This window comes from Tenrec ecaudatus, chromosome 12 (assembly GCF_050624435.1).
Source record: "Tenrec ecaudatus isolate mTenEca1 chromosome 12, mTenEca1.hap1, whole genome shotgun sequence".
Classification (NCBI taxonomy): domain Eukaryota; kingdom Metazoa; phylum Chordata; class Mammalia; order Afrosoricida; family Tenrecidae; genus Tenrec; species Tenrec ecaudatus.
The window spans coordinates 115,322,195-115,345,760 of NC_134541.1; the positions used below are offsets into that span (position 1 = coordinate 115,322,195).

Genomic DNA, 23,566 nt, shown 5'->3' on the forward strand with positions numbered 1-23,566 from the left:
GGGCCACACAGTGTCCCCAGGGGTCGCCATCAGCTCCAAAGCGCATGGCAACAGTATTATAAAGAAGGCGAGAGAAGAGGAATTTCCGTAACTACCTCCCAAAGTGTATTACCCAGTACAATAATTCCACACAGAGGTTAAGTGTCCGGCTGCCAACCCAAAGGTGAGCAGTTAGAAGCCAGCAGCTGCCTTGCTGTCAGTGTCCATCCATAGTGACGGCCCAGTATATTACCCAGTACAATAATTCCACACAGAGGTTAAGTGTCCAGCTGCCAACCCAAAGGTGGGCAGTTAGAAGCCAGCAGCTGCCTTGCTGTCAGTGTCCATCCATAGTGACGGCCCAGTATATTACCCAGTACAATAATTCCACACAGAGGTTAAGTGTCCAGCTGCCAACCCAAAGGTGGGCAGTTAGAAGCCAGCAGCTGCCTTGCTGTCAGTGTCCATCCATAGTGACGGCCCAGTATATTACCCAGTACAATAATTCCACACAGAGGTTAAGTGTCCAGCTGCCAACCCAAAGGTGGGCAGTTAGAAGCCAGCAGCTGCCTTGCTGTCAGTGTCCATCTATAGTGACGGCCCCGGGAACCCTGTGGGGCAGTTCTACTCTGTCCTACACCATTGCTAGGAGTCAGAGTCCTCTCGATGACCGAGCCAGTTTGGTTCAGTTGAATTTCAAGTCCAAGGGTTTTTACAGCTGTGACACAGGGTGGGTGGAGAGTACGGGTTCTGGAGTCCTATAAACACCCACAGCCACATAAGTTTGAGAAATGCTCGGTACAACTGAAGGTCAGAATCGATTGCTGTGCATGTACTGTTTTAGTCCTCAGAGGGGCATTCAGAGTCCATGGCTCCCCAAACTTATTCGACCATAGAATCCCTTTCTCGTGCAACATCCTGCCGGGCCGGCTCTGATACATACACTATGGAGACGAAGGGCTCGAACTCCCACAGGCGGGGAGGTGCGCAGGCAGGCACCTGAAGCTTTCTCTACGACCGTTTTGAGAAACATTAGGGAAAGCACATTTGCATAGGGTGCTGTAAGGTTTTTGGGACTCAAAATGGCAGATGAACCCCTGAGCAGTCCTGGGAGGTCATTTCGTTTTTCGGCAGTAATCCTTAAAAGTGGGACTGGTCTAGATCTGCACTGTGTCCAGGAAGGTAGCCCACACAGGCTACCTCTAATTTAATTTTAAAAATCCAGTTCCTCTGATAAGGGTGACCTTTGAACAACAGAATGATGATAATTAATGTCACTGAACTTCACACGGGGAGACTGTTGAACTAGCAAGTGACTTGTTACATCTCCATTGGCCACAGTGAAATATCAAATCAAGTCCCTCCGTTGCACTACCTACAGGTCAAGTGCCCAATAGTCACATGCGGATAGTGCAGATAGATAGCTTTTTTTTTTAAGACAACATTCTACGGTCGAATAGATTTGTAGGAAGTTCTAGTCTGGATTATTTCTAGGGCACATTCTGCTTTTAGAATTCTATGATCCTTCCTATGTTTGTTATAAGTACTTACCTACAAGGTGGCAGGGGGTAGGGTGGGAAGAGCTAGATTAAAAGGTGATAGTATTACTTGAATTTTTTTTTATTTTTTAAAAGCACTTAATTGGCTTTCTGGTGAGCCTGGAGGCAAGAAGAGTGAAGTAAGCCATTGGGGTTACTTTCGGCCTCATGAGATTCTATCATCTATCTGCTGGAGCAACGTGAACTGTCAAAACAATGACTGGACTGAGCATTGTGCTGAGGCTCATTCCCAGGCCACAAGTGGCCTCAGCACAAAAAGAATGAAAAGCATACAGCCCAAATATTGGTTGTTCCTGGCATCTGCTCCTTTCTTGAGAAATCTTGATACACTTCAAAACCAACACCAAATAAAAAACCTCTCCCGAGGCAGAAAGGTGCAATTGGAAGGGGCCCGTGTTCCTTCGTGAACATCAAACAAAGGGGAAAGATGGTGACCAGAAACCACTCACCTCAACCTGTGCTTGGCTGCAGGGTTAAGTGTCCTGATCTGTTCGAACGTCAAATCACACAAATAACCAGTCCCATCAGTGGTCCTGTCCACGGTGTTATCGTGCATTAAGATGGGGATCCCGTCAGAAGTAAACTCAAGGTCCAGCTCCACGCCGGTGGCTCCATTCTTAGCTGCCTTAACAAAAACATCGTCCATATTAATGTCAGATGGCCATGGATGCGGTCTTGCCATCTGGAGACCAACAAAATGTCCTTACAAACGTCCGCCTCCCCACTCGCACCTCCCAAAGGCAAATGAGGAGCTGTCTGGGACACCCCTTCTCTCTCTTGGCCCTACCTATATGGCTCACAAGTATGTCGGCACGCTCCCACTCACCCACTCACCCACACTGCTTCGGTACAGTAGCTCAGATGAACCCCTGAGCATGCTGACTAGTCAGGTAGCTCACTATTTGGGGCACAAACAAGATGAACAGGGTTTTGGGGAGGTGTTTTTGGTTAAATTCGCCCCACCTCAATGTAGAGAAAACAAAACTCTCCACAATGAGCAACATCAGGAGAAGCAGAGAAATGAAGTTGTAAGGATTTCATTTTACTTGGATCCGCAAGTCGTGCCCGTGGAAGCAGCAGTCAGGAAATCAAACAACGTGTTGCATGGGGCAAATCTGCTGCAAGCCTCTTTAAAGTGTTTGGACAGTTGACATGACAAAATAATGAAAATTTATGAATTATGAGGGTTCGTGAGGGAGGGGGGAAATGAGGAACTGATATCAAGGGCTCAAGTAGAAAGCAAACGTTTTGAGACTGATGATGGCAACAAACGTACCAAAGTGTGTGACACAATGGATGGATGTCTGGATTGTGATAAGAATTGTTTGAGCCCCCGATAAGATGATTTTTTTAAAAAAGTGTTCAAATGCGAGGTGTTACTTTGAGGACTAAGGTGCCCCTGACCCAGGCGTGATACTTTGGATCACCTCATGTGCATGTGAAAGGAGGGGAGTGAGTAAGGAAGACCGAAGAACAGCTGCCCTTGTATTGTGGGGTTGTGAAAAATATTAAATGTACCCTGAACTTCCACAGCTGCCTGGGAAGAAGCATGGCCAGAATGCTGCTTAAAGCAAGGATGGTGAGACTTTGTCTCGTGTACTTTGAACTTGTTATCCAGAGGAACTGTTAGGTAGCTAGCACAGGGACTAGGGTGTCCATTGCGCATGCTCAGAGGTTCGAGCTTCTGGCCAGGAAGGAAGGGATGGTACACCTGGGTGGGCGTTACACCTGGATTGGCCCTTCTGAGCCAGGTGAATTTGATTCAGCCAATGGGGTCCATCAGTATTGTTGACCACGCCTCCCAACAGGGCCCCTGACAAGGCAGAGGTTTTGCTCTAGTATGCTCTTTCCCAGCGTCTGGTACACGATGTAGCACAGGCTGCAGTCCAGAGCAGCCAGGCCCCAGTCCTGCAACTGTGCCGCGGGCTCTGTCTGGCTTGTTTTCCAGTTAATGTAGGACCCGAAACTGCTGCTATTCTCTATAAACCCACTGGGATCACAAACCAGGCTTTGGCGTGAATTCTCTAGCACGCAGAGCCAAGGACCCTCAAGGTACATCTCCGCCCCCCCTTCCCCCCCTCTCAGAGATCTAACAGAACCAGTCCTTGGAGAAGAACATCACGCTTGGAAAAGTCAGGGAAAGGGCCCCTCAGTGAGATGGGCTTACAGCAGCCTCTGGCACGATGACAATAGTGGGGAGGGCCAGGCAGGACCAGGACCAGGCAGTGTTTTGTTCTGTTGTCCACAGGGTTGCTACGACTCCATGGTACCTAACCACACCCCCACCCCTCTCTAAGACGAAACGTCTGTTTCTAGGGGCCATTATATTATGTTGGTGGGAGGAACAATGGCTCCTAGGCAATACATTGGTAAGCTTGATGAGGCAGCCCTGGAATTTTCTGGAAAAAAAGATCATCTAGAATATTCCATTTTACAGGACATGTTCCTGAGACCCACACAGGCTAATCATTGCTTCCTTGGCTTCCTCGTTACAATGGATAGGTGAAATGCTCATTGCGATCCAGGGTTTAGTTTTAAAATTAGGGTCTATTTCAAATATATAGAGCTTGTGCAGTGAATGAAGACTTGACAGGTGTCAACCTTTTGAGGTAGGAATCCGAAGGGCGCCGGTGGCTAAGTGTTTATTTGCTAACAGAAAGATTGGAGGTTCAAACCTACCAGCTGCTCCGAGAGAAAGCGACATTGAGAGTCTGCTCCCCCAGAGATCACAGCCTTGGAAACCCCGTGGGGCAGTTCGACGTGGCCCAGAGACATCGCCACGAGTTGGAATTTACTGGGCAACAATCGGTTTCTTCTAACCGCTTTAAATGTTTTTACTTACTTGATCCGTATAATCCCACGACAGATACTATTACCAATTCTGTTTTACAGATACAAAACTGAAACCAAAAGAGATTAGGACACTTGTCTTGGGTCACACAAAGTAGACCATGATAGACACTGCATTCTCTCGCATCACTTATTATCAACAACACAGATGCAAGTATAGTAGCTCATTCCCTTTCCTGCCTGCCCAGGCCAGTCACCATTAGGTTAAAGTTGGTGTGGGTCATTTTCCTATTATTTCCTTATATGGCCTTTTATATACTGCCCCCAAAACCAGAATTGCGCTGGGAGGATCAGAGCTTTCGGAGTATGATTTTTTTCCTGCTAGGCTAGCATCGAGCATTGAGCAACTCGCTCTGAGCTAGTGCACCCATTGGCATCGCCTGGGAAGGCTCTCCCTGGTCACCGTGAATTTTTTCATAAAACTAATTTCGCTCGAACCTCATTTTTTTGTGATGGGAAATTTAAGAGAACAGAGTGTGGCTGTGAAATTTTGTTTCCTGCTCAGGAAAAATCCCCCAGAAACTGTTGTGATGCTGAACACAAGGACAGCGCTATGGGAAAACTCGACTGTACAAGTGGTTTTATCTTTTAAAAAAAGGTAAAACTTCGATTGATGACAAACCTGACAAACTTCTGGACATCTGTCAACATCATGAGTGGACAAAAATGTCGACTCGTACTACAGTTGGAGTTTGTTCCACCAGGTCAGACTGTTAGTCAAGCTTTCTATTTAGAGATTCTCAAAGGATTGTGTAACACCCAGAAGAATGGACTCCAGAGGACAGACTGAAGCTACAGCTCACGGAGAAGTGGGCACATCTGATCAGAGCACACAGGAGAAAACAAAGAGGGAAGGAGAAAGTGGGACATATCCTGGCCCACCAAGCCTCAAGGATGGTATTCCTGCTCAGAGCCAAGGCACAGAGAGGACCATAGGGCTGGCCCCACCAAAGGATTCCCTCACTGACCCATAGCACTACGGGGGACAACACTGGAGACACAGTGAGGGAATTGTACCCAATCTGACCCAACCAACCAGGGCAAAACACTAAGGGTGTGCAACAGAGCAGCAAGGGGAGCAAAGCAATGAAGTCCCTAGGGAATACCAAAAATAATCTTTGGGGCCAGGGCACGGCACCCCATCAGACTCAACTCAAAAACACCCCTAAAGGACAACAAACAGATCCGGAACTATTTATAGGCTTTTCTTTCTGTTTTTTTTTGGGGGGGGGGGTTGTTTTGTTTTGTTTTGCTGTCTCTTCCTTTTGTGCTTATTATTGTCTCTGCATGTCTCTCTAGATAAGACAGGCAGGATCAACAATCCGGAGGAGAAACAACAGGACCAATAGTTCCGAAGGGACATGTGAGAGGGGGAGGCGGGAGAAAAGAAGGGGGTGTCAACATACCCAGGGACAAGTCATCTAAAATCAATGGCAAGGAGGGCATAGGATGCTTGGTGGGGGTTGATCTAGGGCAATGTAGCCCAGAGGAAGGAAACCTGAATGAAGGCTGAACATGATAGTGGGACAAGAGGAAAGTAAAAGAAAATAGAGGAAAGAACTAGGAGGCAAAGGATATTTATAGAGGTCTAAATACAGGCATATATATGTAAATATATTTATATATAATAACAAGCAAATAGATCTATATGCATATACTAATATATTAAGTATTAAGGCAGCAGACGGATATTGGGCTTCTACTCAAGTACTTTCTCAAGGCAAGAACACTTTGTTCTAATAACCCACCAATCTGAAAAACTCACCTTCTCAACATAAACAGCTGAGGACAAAATTGGTGCATAGGCAAATGTGGTGAAGACAACTGATGGTGCCTAACTATCAAAAGACATAGCATCCAGTGACCTAAAGAATTGAAGATAAACAAGCAGCCATCTAGCTGAGAAGCACCAAAGCCCACATGGAAGAAGCACATCAGCCTGTGTGATCATGAGGTGTTGATTGGCTCAGGTATCAGGCATCAATGACCCAGAACAAAAAATCAAATCAATGTGAATAAGGCGGGAGGACAGAGTGTAGACCCAAAACCCAACTGTAGACAAATGGACATCCCCTTACAGAAGAGTCACAAGAAAGAGATGAGCCAGTCAGTATGCAGTATAGCACCGACAAAACATGACTTTCTTCTAGTTCTTTAATGCTTCCTCCCCCCTCTGTCATGACCCCAATTCTTCCTTACAAATCCAGCGAGAATAGAGCATGTCCACTGGTACAGATAAAAAGCTCACAACACAGGGAATCCAGGACAGATAAACCCCTCAGGACAAATAATGAGAGTAGCAATTCCAGGAGGGGAAGGGGAAGGTGGAGGAGAAAGGGGGAACCGATCACAATGATCAACTTATAAACCCCTCCCCCCAGGTAGACGAACAACAGAAAAGGGGGTGGAGACAGCAGATGATGGAAGATATTTAAATGATAATAATTTATAATTTATCAAGGGTTCATGAGGTGGGAAGGGAGGGAGAAAATGAGGAGCTGATAGCAAGGGTTCAAGCAGAAAGAAAACGTTTTGAAAATGATGCCGGCAACATATGTAATACAAAAGCACTTGATACCATAGATGTATATGTGGACTGTGATAGCTACAAAGAACCCCAGTAAAATGATTTAAAAAAATAAGATTGTGCAACAGTGTGCAGCAAGAAAGGCCTGATCTGTGGCAGATGGGGGACTGATTTTTGCCACCACAATAATGCACCTGCTCATGAAGCCATCTCAGTGCAGCTGTTTTTGGCAAAAACCAGCACGCCTCTCTTGCCCCGGACACCTGACTCACCTGACCTCACTCCACAGGCTTCTTTTTGTTTCCGTGAATGCGGAGGGACAGGAAAGGAGAGCTATTCAACAACGTAGAAGAGGTGAAGGGAAAAATGAGGGAGCAGTTGGCAGCCATCCAAAAAGACGAGTTTGAAAATGCTTCCAGGAATGGAGTGCCAGATTTGACAAATGTATTAAATGTAATGAAGAGTACTTTGAAGATAATAAGGTTGCTTTGTAAAAGAAAAACCAAAAACACAGCTTTAAAAAAATTCAATTTTGGGGGTAACCTCTCATACTTACTACACAGTTATGTGCTTATCACAACAAACAGCATTGTGCTAGTGGATGGTAAACATTCAATAAGCGCCAGCCATTGGCATTTACTGTGTCATTTGCAATACATTTCTTATTGTAACAAACTCCTCAAAAATTTACTTTATTCATATTTTCTATCTGGTTTAGTTCTTTCCCAACCCCCACGTTATAAAGAGATACTGGGATAGTTAAAGCTTATTGTGCCAACCTGGCCAATAAACACATGTGGGGTTAATTGAAGAGTGGAGAGATAAATGGCTCGGTGAGCCTCGCCTTCCTAGTTCTCAGGTCTCTTGCTTTCTGATGGTTGGACCAGGGTGCAGCTGCCTTAGCCAGTTCCCTGCTTGGGCTCACTTCCTGAAAGACATCCCTGATGAGAAGCCACATGGCCCTACCCCGATGTAGCATTGGGTGCTGGAGCAGCTGTGTGGAGACCCCTGCCAGCGTTGAGATGCTTACACGCTCACTGATTCGGCTTTCCTCCTGCAGTTGGCGTCATAGTGTGTGTTTTGAGATGGAGGAGGACTTTGTGGATTGGTGTTGCACAAATGGGCTAATGTTGGACTTGTGGGCTTGGGCAGCACCGGGTTGGGATGTTTTCTTGATGTGCATTTACCATTTATATAAAACTCTCTCTTATACCTATGAGTTTCTGTGGATTTGTTTCTCTAATGTACCCAGACCAACACAAATACTATCTTCTTCTAAGTTTCAAAGTTTGATTTTCACATTAAGGACGACTCCCTTACACCTACTCAAAAAAACACAAGAGAATCGGTTCAAATATCAATTTCATCAAACACTGGCTGGGTCACCTGGGTCCTGTTACTAATCCTGCTTCCTCGTTTTTAAGATAATAGTCCCACAGGGACATTAAGAGTAGTTGTCAGGATCTAGCAATAATGCAGGTGCCCAGAAACAGGGCCTGGCTCTGCGCTGGCAGTCAAGATCACTAGTATGATCAGAAAACCTTTTGCCTTGAGGAAAAAGCCATCAGAGAAATGCTGTCATCTGTGCCGACACAAAGCTCAAAAGGTGTCGCGTTTCTAAATTAAAGACAGCTAATAAATCAACACGGGTTATAGAAGCACTTTATAAAGTAAAACAAAATCAAATGTTCGATATGGAGGTTTCTAAACATTTGTGAGAAGTTTCTATTATCTTTTCATTTTCTTTTCTCACAATTTTTTGAAGGCCCCTAATTGCACTCTCTGTAACATTTCATGCCAGCCCTACAAATAGGTTCAATGACATTTCTATGCATTAAGTTCTTCGTCATTTGACTAACACACACACACACTGGTGACATACATGTATTTCAGAAAGGCAAGCTGAACCAGTGAGCAGTTTCAGGCCCCCTAGTGGCATTGTAAGAGCCTGGGTGCTGTACTCCTGGGTTACTTATGGGGCCGTTAGCTGCAAGGTCAGCAGTTGGAAACCACCAGCCATTCTAAGGGAGAAAGATGCGACTTTTTACTCCTATGAAGTGTGAGAGTCAGAAACCCAGAAGGGCAGTTCTACTCTGTCCTATAAGGTTGTCCTATGAGATGGAATTGACTCAGTGGCAGTGAGTTTGATTTTGAGTAGCAAAAAAGAGCAAGAAAAAGGGAGGGGGGGCAATGAGGAGCTGATGCCAGGCTTACATGGAGAGAAAATGTTTTAAGAATGATGAGGGTAATGAATGTACAATGTGCTTTATACAATTGATGGATGCATGGATTGTGATAAGAGTTGCATGAGCTCCCAATAAAATGATTTTAAAAATGAGCAAAAAAGATGAGTTTTTCACTACCTTAAGATTTTTTTTTTTTTTTTAAATCACAGCCTTGAAAAGTCTACATAGGGTTGCAATGACTGGGAAACAATTTGACAACAGCAAGTTTGGGTTTTTGATTTGAGTCAGTTTTTAAAGTAAAAAACAAAAGGTCCATAAAAAAAAGAAACAAAAGAAATCCCACTATATTAGTTTCTTAAATGAGGCCTTCGAATGACTACATTCAACACTTCCTTCCCAACGAGCCCTGGGTTAGGCGTTGATTGAGCCTCCTCAATCTGTGTAGGAGAAAGAAGAGGCTCTTTGCTCCCAGAAAGATAGTCTTAGACACCCTGCACGGGGTCGCGAGGAGTTGGAATTGGCTTGATGGGAGCAGGTTTGTCTTTGGTGGCTTATGTTCTTCCAGTTATAGAGGCAAAAGTTCTAATTCACATTATTGGCATACACTTCAAACTCACTTGTTTATTTATCTAGGGAAATCTATCTGATCATAATAGTATTTCACATAAATCAATTTACATAAAATTCCAATTTTATTTAAAACACCTGTTGAAACCATAGTCAGTTTAGTCATGAAAGAACAGAGTAAGAGAAATCCGAACAATGGTTGCCAGAGGGGAGGCACAAGGGAAAGTTCTGGGCGATACAAATGGATTGAGGTTGTAGTTATCCCAGTGTATACAGTCATCAAAACTTGTCAAACTATACATTTAAATGTGTATATTTCACTGTATGGAAATTTTACTTAATACAGTTGATTTTTAAAAGATTGCTCTAACAAATTCATTACACAACTTTTTTAAGACAACTTTTAAAATGTTGCACTGAAAAGTATCTTTTTAACATCCATCATCATAAGATAACTTAGTTCAGAAAGAATTTACTTTTATTTACAGTCCATGAAGAAAACCTAGACTCTGTTACTGGGACACAGAACTGCACAATGGAATAAGCAGAGATTTTGCACCTGAAAAAATTCAGAACCGCAATCTTCCTCGCTGCCCCCAGTTGGTTTTAGTGAGATATAATTCATGTAATATACAACTCACTTATCTAATGTGCATGTGGGGGAACCCGGCCCCCCACAACTAATCACAGGTTCAGTAAGTGCAATTGTATGGTTGAGATATATAAAGATTATAATAAAGTCATAGAGAGAGAGAGGAGAGAGAGTAACATAGTCAGACACATTTCATAGTAGCATGCTCACTTCAGCTCCTTTTGGTGGTACAGGGCAGGAGAGAGAGGGATTTATTGCTAACCAAAACTTATATATCTTTAGGGGTGTGTATGCTTCCTAATCACAAGTAAAGATATACATCACAGGAAGGCGTTGTACAATAGGCAATACAAGCAATAGGAGGGGGATATACCATGGGCTTAAACGTAACAGGAAGGGGATGAGCTAGGGGTGTACACATGTTAGGAAGGGGAGGGACTAGGGGTGTACATGTGACAAGAAGGGCGGACCCTAGATTCAGCCTAACCTTGGTCACCCTTGAGTGGGCTTGACCTCTCTGGGTTTTCCTACAAGGAAACAATCTACTACTATCCTTATCAGAAGGGGGTGGGACAGACTATACAGTCTATTTCCTTATACAGTGTACTTTCTGATACTATCCTTATCAGAACGGTGGGACAGACTGTATAGTCTGATTACTCTAGAGGCTGATAACCCTTAGGGAGAACGGTGCATAGTCATTTACCATGCGTAGCAAGCTGCTAAGTTTGGCATATATTTGGGGGAGACAACTTTGGAGAAATGTATCTATTTCCTATATGTGCATACCAGTAATTCAATTGATTTTAGTATATTTAGCACTTTACAACCACTATCACAACACATTTTAGGGTATCTTGATCACCCTTAAAGAAACCCATACAGAGAGGGGTGGGGGAACAAACACTGTATGTGGGAGGGAACACTAGGACTGGTGGTGATTACACAAGTCATTTAACCATGGGGGGGAGGGGCGGCGGAGAAAATACTCTAAAATTGATTGTGATGATGATTGTACAACTCTTCTTGATATGATTGGAAGATTAAATTGTGCGATTTGTGGATTAAGTGCCAATAAAACTGTTAAAAAAAAAGAAAGCCATATGTAATTAACAACGTCCCATTTCCCATTTCTCTCGAGTATCCTCCAGTCCCCTGAGCCTAGCCTATTCAACCCTATAAGACAGTTGTTCTCAACCTGTGGGTCACGACCCCTCTGGGGGTCGAACAACCCCAGCAACAGGGGTCGCCCGATTCATAGCAGTAGCAAAATGACGGTTATGAAGTAGCAATGACAATAATTTTATGGTTGGGGATCACCACCACATGAGGAACCGCATGAAAGGGTCATGGCAGTAGGGAGGTTGAGAACCACTGCTCTAGGACAAAGCAGAACTCCTTTATGCCTGATCCAAGCCAGGGGGGTTTCAATGGGCTCCTACACAGGTAAAAGTCGGACACTGAATAAGGAAAACTGAAGAAAAGCCGATGCATTGGAATGATGGTGCTGGAGGAGAACATTGAAAGGACCATGACTGCCCAAAGAACACACAGATCCACCCGTCTTGGAAGAGATCCAGCCAGAATGCTCCTTAGAGGCAACGATGGTGAGATTTCATGTACTTTGGCCATGTTATCAGGAGAGACCAGTCCCTGGAGAAGGACATCATGCTTGGTAGAGTGAAGGGACAGAGAACAAGAAGATCCCCCAAAGAATGAATTGACTGCAGCAATGGGCTCAAACATTAAGAAACAGTTGTGAAGATGGCTCAAGACCGGGAAACCAGAGGGTAATGTGGAGGTGATGGTGAGTGGGTCAGTAGACAAGGCAACCAAAGAAAGCCTCTCTGGGAACATGGCCTCAGAGCAAAGACCTCAGTGATCACATGGCGCCAGCCACGCAGAGAACTGAGGGAGAATTTCCAAGCAGAAGGCAAAGGACAAAGCAGACTCCAGGGCAGGAGGAAGCCAGTCAAGGTGGTACCAAGTGTTGCTTGCTTCTCCACATCTATTTCCCTGTGCTCAGAGTAAGTGATCAATTTCCAAATCGTTGAGTGCTAGGGTGAGGTGAAATGGGTAAAGAGAAAGGAAGCAGAAGTGGTGTCTTTGCTTGGGATGAGATGCCATTGTGGCAGAAGCTGATGTCCGGGGCTGCAACAGCCACCTCACAGCTGCATTGCTGAAAAGCCCAGAACCAATAGCAACAAACTGATTCTGGCTCATGGCGACCCTGTGTAGGGGTTCTGAGCCTGCAGATCTTTATGGGAGCAGAAACCCTCATCTGTGAGAACCTCATGCTTCTGTGGAGCGTCTGTCTGGTGGGTTTGAACTGCTGGCCTTGCGGTTCGGAGCCCAACACCTAACCTATAAGGGACTTCAGGGTTCCCTCAACACTGCAATAGGGGCTATGGAACACACGGCAGATGATCAGAAGAACCCGAGTCACTAAGCAAAGCGGATTAAAGAAACTCCCAAACCCCATGTGCCTAAGACTGACTCTGCCTTTGTTAAACAGCATTAACGAAAGTGTTGCCCTGTCTCCAACCCTCAATATCAATGTAAACAGTGCCCAGTCACCTAATTTGTTCATCTGTGTGAATCAACAATCCAGGTACTGTTTCCAAAAAAAACTATCTTAAGCACGTGTACTTTTTTTCTCATGACAGTGTTTTAAATTCTATATCAGTGGCTAATTAAGGGTAATAGCAACAGAACTACCATATGCCCATGGGGACAATTTATTATTATTATTATTTTTTAATATTCTTTTTTTTATTTTTTTTAACTTTAACAATGTATTAGGGGCTCATACAATTCTTATCACGGTTCATACATATACATACATCAATTGTATAAAGCACATCTGTACAGTCCCTGCCCTAATCATTTTTTTCTCCTCTTTTCTTTTTTTACATTTTATTAGGGACTCATACAACTCTTATCACCTTCCATACATATACATACATCAATTGTATAAAGCACATCCATACATTCCCTGCCCCAATCATTCTCAAGGCATTTGCTCTCCACTTAAGCCCCTTGCATCAGGTCCTCTTTTTTTTTTCCCCTCCCTCCCCTTTCCCCCCTCCCTCATGTGCCCTTGGTAATTTATACCTCGTTATTTTGTCATATCTTGCCCTATCCGGAGTCTCCCTTCCCCCCTTCTCTGCTGTCCCTCTCCCAGGGAAGAGGTCACATGCGGATCCTTGCAATCAGTTCCCCCCTTCCAACCCACTCACCCTCCACTCTCCCAGCATCGTCCCTCACACCCTTGGTCCTGAAGGTATCATCCACCCTGGATTCCCTGTACCTCCAGCCCTCATATGCACCAGTGTACAGCCTCTGTCCTATCCAGGCCTGCAAGGTAGAATTCGGATCATGGTAGTTGGGGGGAGGAAGCATCCAGGATCTGGGGGAAAGCTGTGTTCCCCATCGGTACTACCTCGCACCCTAATTAACCCATCTCCTCTCCTAAACGCCTCTATGAGGGGATCTCCATTGGCCGTCACTTGGGCCTTGGGTCTCCACTCTGCACTTCCCCCTTCATTTAATATGGTATATATATACATATACACATATATACACACACTTATATCGTTGTTGTTTTTTTTTGCATGATGCCTTATACCTGGTCCCTTGGCACCTCGTGATCGCACTGGCCGGTGTGCTTCTTCCATGTGGGCTTTTTTGCTTCTGAGCTAGATGGCCGCTTGTTCACCCTCAAGCCTTTAAGACCCCAGACACTATCTCTTTTGATAGCCGGGCCCATGGGGACAATTTATAATGTCCCTCAGTAACATAATGATGTGTTTAAAGTGAACCAGGGACACATGTAAATGCAATTGTAGACCCAATCTAAGAACGAATTCGTTCTTAAGACGTGGGTAGTGTGATAAAGAAAGTAGATGACCCAGCTATCAGAAAGAATAGCATATGGGGTCTTAAAGCTTGCGTTACAATGAATGGATGTATGGATTGTGATAAAGAGTTGTATGAGCCCCCAATAAAATGATTTTTTAAAAAAGGCTTGTGTTAAACAACCAGACATCTAAATGATGTACGCTAAGTCCACTAGCAAGAAGCACACCAGTCGGTGTGATCTAAGAATTGTAACTAGTAAAACCCAAACCCAGAGGAGGGAATGGTATTTAATTCTGAACACCAAATTTTCAGAAAGCGCTGGAATGACAGTGAAAGCCTGAAACCCATTTGTAGGGTCCCCGTGCAGATTAAGCCACTGGTGAATCCCCTGACTATGAACCAGAGACAGGCAAGGCTTTGTTACACAGACAGAGTACACTGCAGGATGGGTTGCTGTAAGTCTAGTTAGGTAAACATGGGACCCCCCTGTCAGAGATCTCCCTCAATGTATAATTGCTCCAGCTTCTAATATTTTCTGCTTTTCTCTTGATTGATGATGATCTTTGATTCATTGTTATTGATGTTGCCCCACTTGATTCTGTATGATGTCCGGTATGTGAAACCTAGATTAGGCTAACCCATAAAGACAACAACAGGACCCATCGATTCAAAGGGACAGGACAGGGGAGGCTGGCAGGAAATGGAGAGTCAGCGGTGACTCTAAGGAAGAAGAAACAGACTGGAACTGACTGCAGTGATGGTTGCACAACTCCTGTGAATATGATTGACCTATTAAAATAGATGATATGTGAATGGTATGTCGATGAAATTGTCAAAAAATAACCGAAGTTAGGACAAAATAATAGTAATTTACAAATTATCAAGGGTTCATTGGGGAAAGGGGGCGGAGAGGGAGGGGGAAATGAGAAGTTGATACCAAAGGCTCAAGTAGAACGCAAATGTTCTGAACATGATTGATGAGGGAAACAAATGTACCAAAGTGCTTGACACAACGGATGGATGTATGGATTGTGATAAGAGTTGTACAAGCCCCCAACAAAATGATTTTAAAAAAATAATAATCTGAGTATTAAAAAGAAGGAGGAGAACCTGGGACTTTGATGACCACAAACGGAGCAGCTCAATTAGCCAAGCTGTCTTCTCCCCACACACATCCCTTGTGAGCAAAAGTGACAGTTCATTGGCTTTGCTGTTACAGGAAGCCCAAAGCGTCTTAACAAACACTCAGCATGGGTGGAAACGTTCTACAGTTTTACCTAATTGCAACAAGAAACTACTGAAGGGCTTTAAGTGAAGGCATCGGATTTATGCTTCTAGAGTTGTGCTCTGACCACAGTGTGGAGAATGGACAGTGGGGGCCTCATTTCACCCTTTTAACACTTTTAAAGGACATCTGCTTTTAGGATCCGCCCATGTCACGGCTGTTTTGTTTCTCCTTCAGTATCTTGTTTGTCATATACCAGAAATCCTATCACTGTCAGAAAGTCTTCCATGAATTTTGGGGGGTTCTTTTTCCATTCTGAAACGTTTCAGAATATAAGTCATGAGCTGTACAAGGGCAAATGGAGGATGAACGAGGCAAAAACAAGCCTTGAAGGAAATAAACTAAACACGTATTTCTCTTGAAGTCCAGGGAGGACAACACCTTGTCTTGTGTAGGCTGCACTCAGCAGCTGATTACTGTTGACATCTATTGATAGTAGATACATTTCAGTCCCTTGAATCACCCCTCGTTGGGCAGGCTGTCCTACTGTGGTGCCGTGTGCATTTCTGGGACGCTAGAAGCTATGCTACCGGTATTTCAAGTACCAGCTGGGTCGGCTGGGTTTCCAGACTAGGACGGATGAGGAAGAAGGATGTGGTGGTCCACTTCTGCAGGATTAGACGACCCTCGGAATTGCAGAGATTAGTGCTGGAACATGAGCTCATCAGGTGGGAAGGTACCCTAAATATAACTGGGGAGGGGCCACCCTGCACAGTACAATTGGCCTGGCTGCCATGGGTGGAGCATTTTAAGCTCTGAGACTCTTCATTTGCCGATGTGTCTCAACTTTGGACGTGTTAACAGGAAGGGGTAGCCCCTCGAGAAGGGTGCTCTGCCAGGCAGAGGGTCGGGGGAAAAGAGGAAGACGCTCAAGGAGGGGGAATGACACAGTAGGGACACCGAGTGGGGCCTCACATAGAAGCAACTATACGGACAGTGCAGGACCAGGAAGGGGTTTCTTCTGTTGTACATACGAAGGAGCTTCTAAAAGCTCATGGAAAATGAGATTAAAAGATGAGAGAATTTTCCCCACAAGCTTCTTGGAGGCCCCTTGTAGGGTTGCTTTAAGTCAACACCAATCCACGGCATCTTATTTCCTCTGAAGGCCAGCAATCAAGGTGGTGCGGTGTTCGTCATTAGCATGACAGGTCCGCCCCTGAGATATGGTGAGATTCATCCAAACCATCACAATCAAGTGTAACTGCAACAATGCAGGTTAGACCAATGTCTTGGGATTTTTGTTGCTGCCCAGTTGGTTCTGACTCTTAGATGCCACACAAGGAAACAGTACCTGTGCCCGCACCATCCTCACACTGGTCGTTAGGTTTGAGACCATTGTTGCAGCCATTGTGTCCATCCATCTTGTTGAGAGGTTTCCCTTCTCTCTCTTTTTTGCTGCCCTTCTACGTTACCAAGGAGCCCTAGCGGCGGCGTGGATTACGCAGTGGGCTGCTATCCAATGGGAACCCTCAGTCCGAGCGCTCCGCTGGACAGAGATGAGGCTTTCTACTCCTGTAAAGGAGTTACACTCTCGGAAAGCCAGAGGAGCAGTTCTATTCTATTGCTGTGGGTTGCGTGAGATTGTTTTATTAAGTGGGCAAGGGCATGATAAAAGCCTTCGAGATACTGTGAGAACTGCCAAAACGTGACACTGAGACATGCAGTGGGTGCTGCTGCTGAAAAATGGCGCTGATGGCCTTGCTTGATGAGGGTTACCAGCCACAGCATGAGGCATACGGGTGCACACATGAGACTGTTGAGGGTGGCTGCGATACACCGAGGTATGCTCGTATACATATCACAGACAAGTCCAACAGAAACGGACAAGCTACGAATGGAATATCACGATACAGTGATTCCCTTGCCATGCAACAGGCTATGACCCATACATACATACTTCCTCAATCATTTAATTTGGCTTACAGGAATTCAGCCAAGGTCAGCAGTTCAAACCCTCCTTAGGAAAAAGACCAGGCTGTCTGCTCCCATAAAGCTTTACAGTCTTGGAAACCCTAGGGGACAGCTCTACTCTGTCTGTCGTACAGGGCTGCTGAGTCCACAGCAGTGGCTTTGTTTGTCCTATTCAACCAGACATGCTACCGATAGCCGTCAGTCAGTACTTATTGGATACCTTCGGCACTCCATAAACACTGGGCTAAACTTTAAGAAAACCTACCAAAACATAACCTGAGATGGAAAACAAAAACAACTCCACTGAATTGATCCCAACTCATAGTGACCCTATATAGCAGCGGTTCTCGACCTGTGGGTCTCGACCCTTTGGGGGTCAAACAACCCTTTCACGGGGGTCACCCAATTCATAACAGTAGCAAAATGACCATTATGAAGTAGCAACAAAAATAATTTTATGGTTGGGGATCACCACAACATGAGGAACTATATGAAAGGGTCGCGGCCTTAGGAAGGTTGAGAACCACTGCTATATAGGATTTCAAGGCTATAAATCTTTAAGAGGGCAGATAGCTTCATCTTGCTCTCACAGAGCAGTTAGTGGTTTCAAACCACTGACCTTACAGTTAGCAGTCCAATGCTAGAAAAGCTACTCTCACAAAGGACCGACGGGAGAGAGACATAGTAAGAGTTTGTTGTTCTTAGGTGCTGTTGAGTTAATTCACTCATAGAGGGCCTACGTGACACAGTCCAACTGCCACAGGGCTTTCTAGGGTAGTACAATGGTGAAATACTCAGCTGCCAATCAAAGCAAACACACCCATGGCAGAAAAGACCAGGTGATCTGACCTCAGAAGCCCTGTGAGGCAGTTTGACTCAATCATCTGGGTCAATGAATCGAAAGGGTGTAGACCAGTGGTTCCTTCCTAATGCCGTGACCCTTTAAAACAGTTCCTCATGTTGTGGTGAACGCCCCCCCCCAACATAAAATTATTTTCATTACTACTTCATCACTGTAATTTTGCTATTGTTATGAATCGGGCGACCCCTGTGAAAGAGTCATCCGACCCCCACCCCCCAAGGGATCAAGACCCACAGGTCTAGCTGGCTCCAAACATAAACAACCTCTATCAGAGCATACCTGTTCTTTCTCCCCATGGGGTCTCTGGATGTTTCAAATCAACCTTCCCCTTAGCAGCTGAGTGCTGAACTCAGGTCACTAAGTTGTCTCAGGTCACTAAGTTTACTCCACTGACTCAAAGCTTGCCTATTGGGTCCCCTTCTCTCGCCACACTTTCTGACTGGGGATTCCTGGCAGATTAGCTTACATTTGGAAAGTTCTTATGGGCCAGGCAAAATTGTGGATTATCTCACTGAATCATTACATCACGAGGTGATGCAAAAGTGAGGGGTTTGAATCTGCCTCGAAAGGTACCTCGAACGTCCTGGTGATCTACTTTGAAGAAATCAGACTCTGAACCTGCTATGCGTGGCTACAACGAGCGGCTAAACATACAAACTTCACACTTGGGGGGATGGCGCGGGGCTGGGCAGTGCTTCGTTCTGCTGCGCATAGGGTCGCTAGGAGTGGGAACCCACTCAAAGGCACAACACCAGTTTGACTCTGATATACCTGGGGTGACCGCGAGTTAGAATCATCTCAAAGGCAGTTTGTTTCTGTTTTTAAACTACACCATCTGTTACTATGAGTCAGAATTGACTCAATGGCAGTAGGTTAGTAGGAGGTAGATATTTAAATTCTTATTTCACAGACGGGAAAACTGGGGTTCGGGCTGTGGCTAGAATGAGGAGAGGTGCCTACGGAGCACAATTTGAAGAAGGTGTTCACTTCTGAGTACTGACTCAGGTGCCTTGCCTGCTGCACCCTACTCCTGACCTCACTGGGGCACCGCCAGCTTAAGAAAACTTGCTCACTCCATAACACGCCTAGTTCCTAGCTGGGCAAACAGTATTTGTATGTTCTCGAACACGTCCTAAACTATGTCGAAGAGCACCGGGGCTTAGCCTCAGAGAACTGAAGTCCAGGGCCAGACCGTCCCTGGTTCTCTACCTACGGAATGTGAAAATGGTATCTCAGAGGGAGGAGAGTCTCAGATGGGTTTCCCCGGATACACCACTCTCTGGTGGGAAAGCTCTTGTACTATGCAGTGCGAATTTCCATTATTAGGAAGCCACAGGAGACTGCCGGGGCTGGGAGGGCCTGATAAAACAGGGTGGCAGAAATTGGTCATTCAGCAAGGCCACCAGTTTGTTGTGCTAGCCCAAATGGAAGCTTTGGGGATGTGTGTGTGAGAGAGATAAGGAGATGACAAAGTCATATAAAGGACAAGCAAAGTACCCAGTCCCTGTGAAGGGTGTTCTGTTTTAGAAACTCTAGGGGTGGTGGTGGTGGGGTGGGGGTGGACTTCAAAAAAAAGAGGGTTTCAGAGAGTTCACTGGAAAACAGAATGAAGAGCCATTGTTTCACAAGCTGCTCCAAGCCACCTCACAACTGACCTGGCCACATTTCCTACTTCATTCACACACCCCTCTTTGGGACGTTCAAAAAACGACCTCCCTTTGCCTGGAACCCTTTCCCACCCAGAACCCACGGCTGACTCTCAGAATTCTGGTTCCAGTGCAATGTCACTAGCTAAACATATCCCGTACACATTATCCAAAAGAGCAACTGCCCGCCGGCCTGGGTGCCATTCGCCTATTTCTTCATTGCGCTCTTCGTCTCCTTAAAAGACCTCATGTATGCGCTTGCTTGCGGTCTCCCCCACCCCAATGGAAACTCCACAGGAAAGCAGGGACCTTGTCCGCCTGGTTCCTGGCTGCCCCCCAAGTGCGGGGCACTCGGCCGGCGTTCTATAAATATTGGCTGGCGTCGTGGACAAAGATCTGAAGTTGGGGAGAGTCTCCGATACTGGGGCGGGGAGGATATCGAGGACCGTTGGAATCATTCCATGTGGGCAAACAGGATACTGGGAAGGCTAACCGGCCAGGCGGCGGGACCTGCGGAAGAGCCAAGAGGAGACCCCGCTTCCCGGTGGGACCTCGAAAGGGAGGACGGGGGAGTGGGGAGATGGGCGGGGGGCTCACCAGCCGGATGGCCGCCAAGGTGTTCTCCGGCGCGTCGTGGCTGCCCCCGCGGTGGGCGATGGCGGAGACGCGGCCGTAGGGCTTGAGCACCTGCAGGGCCCTGGTCAAGGGCACCGGCTCGAAGCTGAAGCAGCGCAGCAGCACGTAGAGGCTGCCGGTGAGGAGGCAGGCATTGAAGGGGCTGCGCGTCACCAGCAGCAGCAGCAGCAGCAGGAAGGAGAAGGGGCCCAGGAGGCCCCCCTGCTCCTCGCACAGCCACATGCCGGCGCCTGGACCGGCACGGACGGGAGTCCCGGACCCGCCGGGCTCCCGGGACAGGCGAGCGACAGGAGGGAAAGACCCGGAGGCGCCCGCCCCAGATGACACCCTGGGAGGGTCCCAGCGCCGCACAATGGCGGCGTCAGCGCACACAGCTGGCCAAAGAGACAGACGGCTAGCCAATCAGAGCCCGGGGTCCCCGGAGCGCAGGGCGGAGCCGCTGCCACGGCAACGGGGGCGGGCCCTGGCCCCAGGTTCAAGTTCAAAGTGGTTTGGGGGTTTTTCTGCGGCAGGGCGACTTCAGTGGACTTTGGGACTCGCTGGGAGGAAAGAGGCGGGATGGAAGCGACCCCCGACGGATGCAGGGCTGGAAGGGAGCTGAGGGACGCCCTTTTTCCTACCCCGGAGGACACTGAGGCCAAGGGGTCTTGACAGGCAGGGCGCGGAGCCTATCTATTTATTCCATTTAATCCAAGACGTGCCGAACACCTCTCTAGGTGCCAAGGGCACAGCCATGAACAGGACCAATAGGGTTCTTGCTCTTGTGGAGCTTCCATCCGCATGCAGAAAAAGAACTTGGTAAGAAGAGCTAGCCTTTCGAGGGACCTCCCTGTGTCCAGGGACTGTGGCCAGCGAACTCTTTCTAGATCTCATTTATTCTCCTAAGAGCCTCAGTAGACAGGTGCTATCTTAGAAGAGCCACCACTAGTCCGTCAGTTTGTCGTCCTGTGGCGACTTGTGTGTTGTGCTGCTGAAACGCTGGGCTCAAACATAAGAACAGTTGCGAGGAGCGCGCTCTCTGTCGTACGTGGGGTCGCCCCTAGTCCGAACCGACACCCCGACACCGAACCACAGCGACCTCGAAGAGGAATTTTTTCCGCCGACTTAACAATTTTCAGATTCTGAGGGAATGAACGAATCGAGCAAAAGAAGTGTGATCCGATGATAAAGTAGGAAGAGATTTTAATCGTTTGTTTAATCATTTGATTGTGAGCTTTTACAGATACGATAACAATCCAGAATTCAATTAGGTCAAGCATAGTTGTACAATGGCTGCCACATCCCTTTTCAAAACATTTTCTTCTTGAACGCTTTGGTATCAGCTCTCCTTTAACGGCTAAACTCGGAGTTTAACCCCTTCCTCCCCCACCCTACTCCCCAGGAACCGTTCTTCTTCTTCTTTTTTTAAACATTAGGGGCTCATACGACTCTTATCACAATCCGTACATACACACACATCAATTGTATAAAGCACATCTGTACATTCTTTGCCGTAATCATTTTCAAAGCATTTGCTCTCCACTTAAGCCCTTTGCATCAGGTCCTCTTTTTTTCCCCTCCCTCCCCGCTCCCCCCTCCATCATGAGCCCTTGATAATTTATAAATTATTATTTTGTCATATCTTGCCCTATCCAGGGTCTCCCTTCATCCCCTTCTCTGTTGTCCATCCCCCAGGGAGGAGGTCACATGTGGATCCTTGTAATGGGTTCCCCTTTTCCACCCCACTCACCCTCCACTCTCCCAGTATCGCCCCTCACACCCCTGGTCCTGAGGAACCCTTATTCTTATATATTGTTATTGTATGTATGTGTGTGTTTGTGGTAGGCTTTTTTGTTTGTTTTGCCGTATAAGTAGGAAGAAATTTTAATGGTTTGTTTTACAGATAGGACAATTGAGGCCAAGAGCAGTGAGGTCCATGGTCCCATCAGTTCAGACATCAGCAACTCCTGAGTGAGGCCTGTGGCTTTTCCACTGCCCCTCCCCTTCTCGCAGGAAAAAGAGGAGGCTGTCTACTCCCGTACAGTGACGGTCCCAGAAACCCACAGGGGCAGTTTTACCCTGCCCACAGGGTCCCCATGAGTCAGAATGGACTTGAGGGCAGCGAGTGAGTGAGTGAGGGATTTCTCTGAATTTTACTCCTCTTTCTGCTCTCTCAGAAAAATGGAACTAAAACCAAAAAACCAAACTCACCGCCATCCAGTCGATTCGCGTGTTTTGCGACCCCATAGGACTGAGTCAAAAATAAATAAACTGAACAAATTGACTTGGACCCATATTGACCCTGTGGGTCCAGAGGAGAACTGCCCCTGTGGGTTTCTGAGGCTGTCAACCCTGACAGGAGGAAAAAGCCTCATCTTTCTCCCATGGTGGAGCAAGGGGGTGGTTTTGATCTGCTGACCTGGTCCTTAGCAGCCCAAGTCATAACCCACTATTACCACTTGCGTTCCTTCCAGGACAGGGAGAACTGCCCCTGTGGGTGCCTGAAGCTGGAAACCTTGAATGGAGGAGAAAGCTTCCTCTTTCTCCTGCAGGGAGGTGGGTGGGCTCAAATTGCTGACCTTGCAGTTGGTTAAGCAGGCAGCTTGGAACTCACTGCACCGCCAGGATCGTCTCTCCTACTCACTGGATCTCTCTGCCACCAATAGACTCTGACTCATAGTGACCGACCCTAGAGTATGGGGTATAACTGCCCCCTGTGAGTTTCTGAGACTACAACTCATTTCAGGAGTAGAAAGCCTTATCTTTTTCCCAAGGAGGGTCTGGTGGCTTTGAACTGCCAACCTTGCTGTTAGCAGCCCAGTTTGTAACCCACTATGCTGCCAGGACTCCTCTAGACACCCCAAATTGTGGCTTACATAGGTATACAGGCAGGGAGCTTGGGTTATCTTGATGGTTCTCTACAGTACCCCCTTGTCATGGGTCCTTTTTAAAAGCCCCACATTAGGGTTCGGGGCTCACAGTAACCCCCAGCTCCAACTTAAGAACAATTACTTCTCACATCATGGCCCTGCTCGATACTCGCCTCCAGAAGGGAAAACAAGCAGATGCTACAGCAAAATGTGGTGAAGGAATTAGACGGTGCCCGGCTATCAGATACAATAGCAT

At 46.5% G+C, this 23,566-nt stretch overlaps 1 protein-coding gene across 2 annotated transcripts in view; it reads right to left on the minus strand.

The window, feature by feature from the left end:
- GDE1 (glycerophosphodiester phosphodiesterase 1) overlaps positions 1 to 20,817 on the minus strand; it is a 30,550-nt gene extending 9,733 nt beyond the window's left edge. Inside the window, exons 1-2 of one of the 2 annotated variants that reach the window (XM_075564568.1) lie at positions 20,423 to 20,817; positions 1,988 to 2,163 (exon numbers count right to left, since the gene is read on the minus strand). In XM_075564568.1, the coding sequence (XP_075420683.1) occupies positions 1,988 to 2,163; positions 20,423 to 20,683 (437 nt within the window). In that variant the 5' untranslated portion in view covers positions 20,684 to 20,817. The remainder of the gene's footprint in view (positions 1 to 1,987; positions 2,164 to 20,422) is intronic. The other variant, XM_075564567.1, reaches the window with a different exon arrangement.
- Between the last annotated feature and the right edge of the window lie 2,749 nt (positions 20,818 to 23,566).